This window comes from Lucilia cuprina, chromosome 6 (genome assembly GCF_022045245.1).
Source record: "Lucilia cuprina isolate Lc7/37 chromosome 6, ASM2204524v1, whole genome shotgun sequence".
In the NCBI taxonomy this organism is placed as follows: domain Eukaryota; kingdom Metazoa; phylum Arthropoda; class Insecta; order Diptera; family Calliphoridae; genus Lucilia; species Lucilia cuprina.
This window is the reverse complement of record NC_060954.1, coordinates 53,667,079-53,678,788: the sequence shown is the minus strand read 5'-3', so window position 1 is coordinate 53,678,788 and position 11,710 is coordinate 53,667,079. Positions and strand designations below refer to the sequence as shown.

At 33.6% G+C, this 11,710-nt stretch overlaps 2 protein-coding genes across 2 annotated transcripts; both read left to right on the top strand.

Annotated features, from left to right (window-relative positions):
- Positions 1-3,889: 3,889 nt before the first annotated feature.
- Positions 3,890-10,919, top strand: LOC124420970. Its single transcript, XM_046955550.1, has 2 exons — positions 3,890-4,438; positions 10,118-10,919. The coding sequence occupies exon 2, from the start codon at positions 10,124-10,126 to the stop codon at positions 10,823-10,825; it is 702 nt and encodes a 233-aa protein (XP_046811506.1). The 5' UTR covers positions 3,890-4,438; positions 10,118-10,123; the 3' UTR covers positions 10,826-10,919.
- Positions 9,481-9,834, top strand: LOC111689683. The gene has a single exon (XM_023452154.2). The coding sequence runs from the start codon at positions 9,481-9,483 to the stop codon at positions 9,832-9,834; it is 354 nt and encodes a 117-aa protein (XP_023307922.2).
- Positions 10,920-11,710: the final 791 nt, after the last annotated feature.

The following is an 11,710-nucleotide window of genomic DNA, read 5'->3' as shown; positions in this document are numbered from 1 at the left end:
CTAGACTATAGACTAGACTATAGACTAGACTATAGACTAGACTATAGACTAGACTATAGAAAATACTTTACACTACACTGTAGACTAGGCTATAGTATCCAATATTTTTCACCTCAAATATTATTTCGTTTTCTTTGAAAATCTCACAATTTCCTATACTTCACTACTTATTTATCACACATGGAACATTAGAAGTATTTTTGTAGTTACCCACAACATTCCCGGAAAAATCAAACTGAAGAGTAACAATAAACCCAACTATTGTTCCGTTTTGTAATGTGAATTACAATGGCATAATTGAATTAAATTCTCATAAGGATATTAACTTGTTTTCTATGTATTGTATTATTATTCAATTGTGTTTGTGTTTTGAGTAAGTAGAGAATGTCCAAATGAGAAACCACCACTACAAAGCGAGTATAAATGTATAATGTATAAACGAGAAACATTGCAAAAGTTAAATTCTATGGATAACAAACGAATCCTTAAGCATTTTACAAAATAACCGCCACCAACATCACCAACCAACACACAACAAACAGCATTTATTGTATTTATAGGCATTTTTGTGTAAAGATTTGCAAAATGTGAAGAGAGTTCAATATTCATGTTTAGAATCCGATATATAAACTATAAATTGTACATAGGAAATATATATATGTAAGAGATAAGAAGTTAAACCAATAATGTGCTAAAATTAAAAAAATGATTTTCAGGAAAAGACAGTTTAAGTTAAATTTTTTCAATTTAATAGAATCTAGTTTAGATGCAGACTAAAGTCCAAACTAAAGACCAGACAATTGTCTAAACTGTAGATCAGACTTATAAAGATCAGACTTTAGACCAGATTGTAGTTCAGACTATATAGACCAGACTACAGAGACCTATAGACCAGACAATAGAGATCTATAGTCTGTCCAGACCTGATAATAGAGAAGGCTATAGACCAGACTACACACAAAATTATAGACAAAACTATAGACTAGATTATAAACCAGACTATAGGCCAGATAGTTGTCTATACTATAAGCCATACTATAGATCAGACTATAGCCCAGACTTTAGACCAATCATATATATCAAGCCATATAGTCTATAGACCAATGTACAGTATAGATCCGATTATAGACTTGACTGGATTAAAGTACATAATATGGACTTTATTATATTCCATACTATATACCAGGATATAATCCAGACTGTAGACCAGACTAAAAACCAGATAGAACAGACTTTAGACCAGACTTAAGAACAGATTTTGGACCATATTATAGTCCCGACTTGAAACTTTGTAAAACCGATTGTTTGTTTTCAATATTACTCTTGTACATCTCCACTCAATATTACTCTTGTACATCTCCACTAAAACACACATATACTACTCTGTACATATACAGAGGCAGTTAACTTTAGTTGTAACTGTTAGAGACACGCGTTGATTCATTTTCATTTCCTATAATTTTTCATTTACTGTTAATCTTCTCTAAGTGTATGTATTGTTGTGGGTGTATAGGAATTTCTTTTCATAGAATGATTGTTTGAAAACGTTAGTAAGTTGGAAAGTAGCAGTATAGTATATATGTAGTATTGTATACATGTAATATGATGACCGGAAACCAAATTCATACAGAGAAGAAATCTAAGCGTAAATAAACAATGGATTCTCATGTAACTTTACTCATACATTTATAAATGAAATCATGTATGTATTAGTTAAAAAACCCCAACAGTATTTACTTTTAGTATTCCTTTCTATTGACTCTAGCATTCTGATTCTGTGTAACTACCGGTAGTTTGAACCTTCCTCGAACTACCGGTCTGCCGGCTTCTTTATTCCATTATCATTACAAATACAATGAGAAACGGTTACAGGCAATTTTGGTTTCATTCATTAAATGTGTTTATTTGCTGTAGTTTATTCTCTTCAACTATGGACCAGTAAATAGGAAAATGTTTAATACATTACACATTAAGTATTAAACGAGCGATCCTGCTGTGTTTTGTTGTCTAAAGTGGGGGTGGGGGCGATCTGGAGGCTGTTTATGTGTTAACGTTAATGACATTCATTTAGTGAAACACGTTAGGCATAACAATTATGGTCCAGTGATTATTTATGGGTTTTATTTCTTGCGTTTTTTTTTTTGTCTTTAGTACTTTCACACAAAAGGAAGATGACAAACACAAACAGATAAATCACAAAATTCTAAATAATACATATACAACTTTTTTTGTAAGGAAACTTAAAATGAGAAATAGTATTGTTATTTTATACTCTAAAGTACTTTAAATTTGATAAAGGGAGAAGGGAACTATCTTAATGGGTACTTTTGTGTTTTCTTCTATTCTCTCTTTGAAAAATATTAAAAATTAATTAAGATACAAAAATTTTTGGTAAAAATGGGATTTTTAGTGAAAAATAAATTTTTTAGTGAAAAATAAGTATTTTTTAGTGAGAAAAATAAGATTTTATGCGAAAATCTGATTGATAGTGAAAAAAACTTATTTTTGGTGAAAAATCGGACTTTTAATAAAAAATCAGATTTTTTGTAGAAAATAAGATTTTTAGTAAAAAAATATGATTTATAGTAAAAAATATGATTTTTATTGAAAAATAGGATTTTTAGTAAAAAATAAGATTTTTAATAAAAAATAAGATTTTTAGTGAAAAAAAGGATTTTTAGTGAAAAATAGGATTTTTTAGTGAAAAATAGGATTTCTAGTGAAAAATAGGATTTTTAGTGAAAAATAGGATTTTTAGTGAAAAATGAAGTTTTTAGTGATAAATAAGATTTTTAGTGAAAGTAGCATTTTTAGTTTTAGTTTGTAGTCCAGACTAGACTGTAGTCCAGACTAGACTGTAGTCCAGACTAGACTGTAGTCCAGACTATAGACTAGACTATAGTCCAGACTATAGACTAGACTATAGTCCAGACTATAGACTAGACTATAGTCCAGACTATAGACTAGACTATAGTCCAGACTATAGACTAGACTATAGTCCAGACTATAGACTAGTCTATAGTCCAGACTATAGACTAGTCTATAGTCCAGACTATAGACTAGTCTATAGTCCAGACTATAGACTAGACTATAGTCCAGACTATAGACTATATTATAGTTCAGACCATAGTCCAGACTATAGACTATATTATAGTCCAGACTATAGTCCAGACTATAGGCTAGAATATGTGTAAATTAGTCTATGATCTGGATTGCAGTTCAGTCTAAAAACTAGTAGTCCAATGTAAAAACTGTAATCTACACTATAGTGTATAGTCCACACTATATACTAGACTATAGTCCACACCATATAATATACTATAGTCCACAACATAGACTAGACTACAGTCCACACTATAGGCTAGACTATGCCAGTTTTTAGACTGCTCTGCAGTCCACATTATAGACTTGATTATAGACCAGGCTGTAGACTACAGTATAGTCTAATTTTTAGACTCAAGTCTATAATCTGGACTGTAATAGTCTAGATTGTAGAGTTTATTACAGTCCGGACTAAAGGCCAGCCTATTGACTAGATAATAGGCCAGACTATAGGGTATACAGCGGGCCAGACTACAGACAAGAAAATACTTTGTTATAGTACAGAAAAAAGACAACAATATAGGCTAGACTATATCCCAGACTAATGACGGAACTATAGCTTGGAGTACAGTCCAGGATATAGACCACACTATAGATTGGACTATAAACAACGTTAGACTATAGATCAGGATATAAAATGAACCAATAACAAGACTATAAAGTTGACTATATACCAGAGACTATCGACTAGGCTAGACTGGAGACATGACGAAATTACAGACTATAGTTTAGAAAATAGGTTTGACTATATAGTCTATACAATAGACTGTATAATACTTGGTGTTTATATGGTCGTCTGCTTGTCGATGTAAACGTTTAACTTTTCTCTCCCATCTAAACCCCACTACATACGTTGCCACTATCTGGCAACATCGTATGTAGTGTGGTGAGTTTGCGTTTGCTGACAACTACATGGCTTGTGCTTTTTTCTCCTTTTTTTTATTATTAACTTTTGCATCGAGCGATCAGACGGACATATTGGTTTGAAATAAGTAAAATTACAAATTAAAACAAACTAAGGAGTAAAGAAACTTAAAATTGAAAGTAAATTTAATTGTAACTAAATAGAGCTTAAAACAAATAAACCAAATTTAAAACAAATAATAAGAAGAAATAAAACAAACAAAAGTGAACTAAAGCCAAAATAAGGGTTGTTTTTTTTTCTTTCGTACAAGAAGTGTGTGTGTGCAGTACAAAATCTACAACCTGCACAATAGCCAGCCGCAAGTGGATTAGACCAGCTCCAAACACCGGCCACCAAAAGTGCTCCAGCTCCAACCAGGTAAAAATCGAGGAAATAAACATTGGTCCTTCGCCCGTCCTAGAAAAAATAAAGGTGCGTAATAAATTTTCATTTAAAAAGTGCAAAGTGTGGTCCATAATTTGTGTCTCGAAAAGTGAGGTTAGATAACCTTAACAATTGCAACAAAAAGTTATAAAAAGGTGCCATTTTTGTTTGCTTCGGTTCCAGATTTTTGTATTTGTAGCTCACTTGAGAGCCAAAAATTTGTCGTCCATCTTTTTTTCCACATTTTTTAATATTAAAGTGAAAATTTATTGGAATTCAAACGGTGGTTCTGTTCAACTCTTGTTGTTTTTATTTATTGCAAACTTCAGTGGTTCTCTTCATTACCTGTTTGTTTGTTACAAAGCGGTGGTTCTCTTTTAAGTTTGATATTGTTATGAACATTTGTAGTTCTTATTAGTCGTTTCTCTTTTATTGGAAAAATATAGTTCGAATTTTTCAATAGTCTCTCTTAAACTAAAATCTTTAAATATGTCGATTTTTGAAAAATTTATAATAGCAGCGGACGAAATAACTAGCACTGAGACAATGCTAAAAAGTGAAGATTTTTCGAATTATACAGAAGAGGCTTTTGAATTCGAAAAAAATGAGTTAAATAAGGCATGGGAAAATTATAAAAGTCTTTATGATGAATGTTCCGCTGACACGATAGAGAAAAAGAAGGAATTAATAATGGTTCAAACAAAGCATCCACAAGTACGAAAAACATATGTGAGATGCATTAATATAATTTCAAAAGCTAAGAAACTTTTAGATAAAAAGAAAAATGAGAATTCAGAAACAGGAGTTCCCAATCTTTGTGGTTCCATAGCTGTACCTCCATGTGATACGGGTATTTTTCATGGGGACTATGAATCGTGGCCCACATTTAGGGACATGTTTACTGCAATTTATATAAATAACAGTAGACTTAGCCCAGTTGAGAAACTATTTTACTTATTTAGAAAAACAGATGGTGAAGCCAGGGATATTAACAGAAATGTAGCTCTAACCGCAGAGAATTTTAATATAGCTTGGAATAACTTAAAGGTTCAATACGAAAATAAACGTGTTTTGATTAACAGTCAATTAAAATTGCTTTTTAATTTGGCTCCATGCCAACAGGAATCGGCTTGTGAAATTAAAAGACTTCAAAGAGAAATAAATAATTGTATGGCTATTCTTAAGTTGTATAATGTAGACATTAATTCGTGGGACCCAATTTTTGTATTCCAATGTTCATCGAGGCTCACAGAATGCTCACTTAATTTGTGGGAACAATCGGTGGGAAACAAGACAGAGGTTCCCAAATGGGAAGAATTAAACAATTTTTTAACTGATCGATTTCATGCCCTAGAGAGTGTTTCGGACATTATTACAATAAACAGTGCACATTCCAGTGGTTCCCAAACAAATGCTACTCAAATAGCATCAAAAACTAAACAATTTAAATCACACCATACTAAAGTCAGCTCATTTCAATGTAAATTATGCAAAGAAAACCACAAATTAAGTTCTTGTAGCATGTTTATGAACATGGATTACAAAACTAGGGTATCAACATTAAAAAAATTCAGGTTTTGCTTCAATTGCCTTACTATTGGCCATATGTATGGCGATTGTAGTAGTCCTAATGGTTGCTCTAAATGCAAACGAAAGCATCACACTCTAATGCATAGAGAATTCATAAAGAAACCTATTCAAAATCAGACTAATTCTTCTCAAAGTGAAGTTCAAAATTCTCAAAACATTGTTCCCCAACCACAATCATCAAACATTGCAGGTCCGTCTGGAATAGTTCAATCGCATCACACATCTGTTTCTAAAAAAGTTATGTTAGCTACAGCTTGGGTCAATATTATTAATGGTGGTATTTTTTTATAAAGCTCGTGCTCTTATAGATCCTTGCTCTGATGAGAGTTTTATTTCTGAAAAACTGCAAAAATATTAAAGTTGCCCACTAACCCTGTTTCAGCAGAAATTACTGGCCTTGGTGGCGACATTATAAGTAGATCATCTAAAATAGCATCCTTTGTAATTACCTCTGTTTATGATCCACAATTATCCGTTAATGTACAAGCATTAGTAGTCTCTCGTGTAACTGGAAATGTTCCAACGCATTCATTCAATCCAGTAGATTATGAAAACTTACCTAAACTAAATTATGCAGATCCAAAATTTTTTAAATGTGATCAAATTGATCTCTTGTTAGGAGGAGATTTATATCCTTTAATACTTCGTGGTGGAGTAAAACATGGAATTTTTGAGTCCTTAGTTGCCCAAGAAACCATTTTGGTTGGATTATTACAGGTCCAACCCCAAATAATGTTTCCCCTCGTATATTAAGAGTGTCTCATATGACAAAAGTTACAATTAATGACCATTTGACAAAATTTTGGGAATTAGAGGAAGTTTCTCATAAGAAAATTTTATCAGAAGAGGATAAAAAATGTGAAGAAATATATCGCTCTACTACCACTCGGGATTCTGAAGGAAGATATACTGTCAGTTTGCCCTTTAAAAACAGTTTAAGTCACTTGGTCCAAATAGACATATTGCTCTTAGTCAATATTTAAGAAGTGAGAAAATGCTACTACGTAAACCTGAATTTAAGGCCCAGTATGATGAGGTCCTAAAAGAATATTTATCACTAGGACATATGGAAATGCTTGAAAATACGTCATATGGTTCAGGATATTATTTACCTCATCATGGTGTTTTTAAGCCAGAAAGTACAACTACAAAATTAAGAGTAGTATTTAATGCCTCTTGCAAATCATCTACTGGCAAAAGTCTGAATGATTTGTTGTACACTGGCCCAATTTTACAAACAGATTTAGTAGCTCTAATATTAAAATGGAGATTTTATGAGTTTGTTTTTAACGCTGACATCTCAAAAATGTATCGTCAGATCTATATAAAACAAGAACATAGAGCATTCCAGAAAATTTTGTTTCGTAGTTCTGATAATAAGGAAATTGAAGATTTTCAATTAAAAACAGTTACATTCGGTGTAAATTGTGCCCCATATTTAGCTCTTAGGACCCTGCTTCAATTAGCTGATGATGAAGAGCAAACTTTTCCCCTTGGCTCACAAATTCTTCGTGAATTTATGTATGTAGACGATGCTCTAGTAGGAGCTCATTCTATATCAGACGCTCTAGAGGCAAGAAACCAATTAATTGGTATAATGAATACTGCAGGGTTTGAGTTAAGAAAATGGACCTCAAACAGCAAGCAAATTTTAAAAAATCTGCACAAAAGTCATCTTCTAAATTCATCCTTTTTGTCGCTCGATGATAAAAGCACTACGAAAATGCTTGGCGTTCGTTGGAATGCAGCTGGTGATTATTTTTATTTTTATACTGAGAAAATAGGACTAAAGACAAGTTATACAAAACGAGAAGTTCTTTCAGTTATAGCTCGTCTTTTTGATCCTGCAGGATGGTTAGCTCCTGTAGTGATCACAGCTAAAATATTAATGCAAAATATGTGGCTCGATAAAATCGAGTGGGATGATTGTATTAAACCATTAACGTTAAAAAAATGGCAAGATTTCATTTCAAAATATAATGATATAAATTACATTAAGCTTTCTCGGTGGGTACAGTTTAGTCCAAATTATAAAATTGAATTTCATGGTTTTTGTGACTCATCAGAATTAGCATATGCAGCCAATATTTACGTAAGGGTAGAAACTAATTGTAACGTCTATACAAATTTGCTCGTTTGCAAAACAAAAGTAGCTCCGATAAAAAAGCCATCTTTGCCCCGTTTGGAATTGTGTGGAGCAGTCCTTTTAGCAAATTTGATCGAAAGTGTAATTCCAAATTTGAATATTAATTTGTATTCCCTATATTTGTGGTCCGACTCAACGATAGTTCTTGCGTGGCTACGAAAGCCTCCTTGTACTTGGAAAACCTTTGTAGCAAACAGAGTAGCCACAGTACTAGAAAAAGTTGGAAACGAAAACTGGTTTCACATAGCATCTGGTGATAATCCTGCTGATCTAGCAACCCGGGGCTGATGCCTTTGGAGTTGAAAGACAATAACCTATGGTGGCACGGTCCTAAATGGCTTAAATCGAATAGATCGACTTGGCCCAAAGGCCCTTTAGTATATGAAACTTCAGAAGAGGCAAAGGAAGTTCAAGTTAATATTGCTAGATCGATAGAAAAAGAAGATTTTCTTAACCGTTTCTCAAGTTTGCCCAGAGCTTATCATGTAATTGCTTACATCTTTAGATTTTACAATCTAGCTAGTAAGAGCAGACGAAAGTCCTTTAATTATGGCTCTCTTAGAATTTCAGCTCAGGAACTTTTTTTCGTACGTCAGCGGTTATTTTTCTTGTCGCAGCAATTTCACTTTGCGACCGAATTCAACAGTTTGTCAACAAAGAAGAAAATTGATCCTCGTAGTCCTTTATTAACTCTTACTCCGTTTTTAGATAGAAATAACCTTATTCGCGCTAACGGTCGTCTTGGCTCAACCAAGTGTTTATCCTACAATGAACGTCATCCTATTATACTTGCATATAATAGCAGGATAGCACGTTTATATGTAGAATTTGTGCATTTACTAGTTTATCATGGAGGTCCTCGCTTAGTTCTCAACATTGTTCGTCAAGAATGCTGGATACTAAAGGTAAAAAACTTAATAAAAACCGTCATTCACAATTGCAAAGTTTGCACATTATACCGGAAAAAGTTACAAACTCAAATTATGGCAGACTTGCCTATTGAAAGAACTACCTTTAGTCGCCCTTTCACTAATACCGGCGTTGACTTTGCTGGCCCTTTCGAAATTAAAAGTTTTACAGGCAGATACTCTCGTATTTCAAAAGGTTATGTGTGTCTCTTTGTCTGTTTTTCTACGAAGGCTATTCATCTGGAAGCAGTAAGTGATCTGTCTACTCCTGCGTTTTTAGCCGCTTTAGCTCGTTTTATAGCACGTCGTGGTTGCCCAAGTCGTATTTTCTCCGATAATGGTAGAAATTTTGTAGGTGCTGCACGAGAACTAGAGTCTAATTTTTGAAAACTTGTAAAAGAACTGCGAGATACAGCTGTTGAAAAATATGGTCATCAACATTTAGAATGGAGTTTCATCCTGCTGCAGCCCCACATATGGGTGGATTGTGGGAAGCTGGCGTGAAGAGTCTGAAAATACACTTCAAGAAAACTGTAGGCCAATCAAAATTCACCTTTGAGGAGTTTGCTACACTTTTAGCAAGAATAGAAGCGTGTCTCAACTCTCGTCCATTAGGTCCTATATCAGAAAACATTGATGATTTGTCTGCCCTAACACCTGGCCATTTTTTAATAGGTTCTGCTTTACTTACTCCGGCTGATCCAGAAGAAACAGAATTGGCTCATAATATACTCAATAGGTGGCGAAAAGTAAAAGCTCTGCAACAGGAACTCTGTCACCGTTGGAAGAGGAGTACATAAAAGAACTGCAAAAACGCAATAAATGGAAACATCCTCAAACCAACCTGAAAGAAAATGACCTTGTGGCCTTAAAAAATGAACCATGTAGTCCCACAGAATGGCGGTTAGGTCGTATTGTAAAAGTTTTTCCTGGTCCTGACGGTAAAGTTCGGGTGGCTGATCTCAGAACGCAAAATGGCATAATTACTCGACCAATACACAAATTAGTTCTGCTCCCTAATTGCTCTGATTAAATTTCCATAAACATCTTCTTTAAAATAATCTTGCCCAATTAAAATTTCAGGTTAATATGGACTTCAATACTGAATTTGGATGCCCTCTTTGCAATAGATACCATGCTATTCGCGTCTGTTCCAAATTCATGGTGATGCCCGTGGAACTCAAACTTAGAGTGGTGGCTCAGCACTTATTGTGCTACAATTGTCTAGCCCAATCACACAGTCGCTCAGAATGCAGAAGCATCGATCGGTGCCGGCGTTGTATGCAGGACCATAACACCTTACTGCATCCTACACCGCAAGAAAGTATTTGGTTCCCGATGACAGCGACGGTACGAGTGGTAACAAAATTTTCCACGGACGCATTCGTGCGTGCTCTAATTGACCCCACAGCAGCCAGATCCTCTATCATGCAGAGTGAAATAGACGGCCTCGAATTGGGTGTTCATCAGGCCCGCACGAACATAGTGGTATACCATAGCCACGAGGAAAAGAGAAGAATAAATGTAGAATGCGTAGTGGAAAAGAGAAGATTTGGCTGTACCCCTTCAGCAAGTATTGACCGCGCTGATAAATATCCACGTCCAAGGGCAGTCGATCGTGCAAATGCGGACGTACACTGGCATATTAGTCGCCCATATCAGTTGATATTAGGAGCAGACGCCATGAGCCGTGTTTTATTAGGACCAGCTACAAGACGTCCTGGACAGATATACGCCCAAAACACCATCTTTGGGATTGCATATTTCGGTGAAGGCATAAAAAGAACCTAGAAATTTGTCTTACTTTTAAACATTTGTTGCCCATGAGAGGCATTTGAATTCATATTGAAATTATTGTTTTTGTTATATATATATATATATATATATATATAATATATATATATAATATATATATATATATATATATATATATATATAATTGTTTTTGTTATATATATATATATACATATATTTGTCGTCCTAAGAGGCATTTGAATTCATATTGAAATTATTGTTTTTGTTATATATATATTTGTCGTCCTACGAGGCGTTTGAATCAACATTGAATTTAAAATTGCTGTTATTTTTTATTTAATTACATTCATTTAACTATAAGAAAGATGATCTCATGTAGTTCAGTATTAGTGATTTAATTATATGAATTCCTATTTAATTTGTAATACATATAAAATAAAATAAGAATATATTTAAAAGTTATTTAATTTTTCAAATATAAATTGTTATTAATAATAAGTTAATTTTGGTTGCACCACCGTTGCAAGGGTGGCGGTAATGTTTATATGGTCGTCTGCTTGTCGATGTAAACGTTTAACTTTTCTCTCCCATCTAAACCCCACTACATACGTTGCCACTATCTGGCAACATCGTATGTAGTGTGGTGAGTTTGCGTTTGCTGACAACTACATGGCTTGTGCTTTTTTCTCCTTTTTTTTATTATTAACTTTTGCATCGAGCGATCAGACGGACATATTGGTTTGAAATAAGTAAAATTACAAATTAAAACAAACTAAGGAGTAAAGAAACTTAAAATTGAAAGTAAATTTAATTGTAACTAAATAGAGCTTAAAACAAATAAACCAAATTTAAAACAAATAATAAGAAGAAATAAAACAAACAAAAGTGAACTAAAGCCAAAATAAGGGTTGTTTTTTTTTC

Coding starts and splice junctions, on each gene's coding strand:
- LOC124420970 (XM_046955550.1), top strand. CDS start 10,124: ATGGACTTCAATACTGAATTTGGATGCCCTCTTTGCAATAGATACCAT.
- LOC111689683 (XM_023452154.2), top strand. CDS start 9,481: ATGGAGTTTCATCCTGCTGCAGCCCCACATATGGGTGGATTGTGGGAA.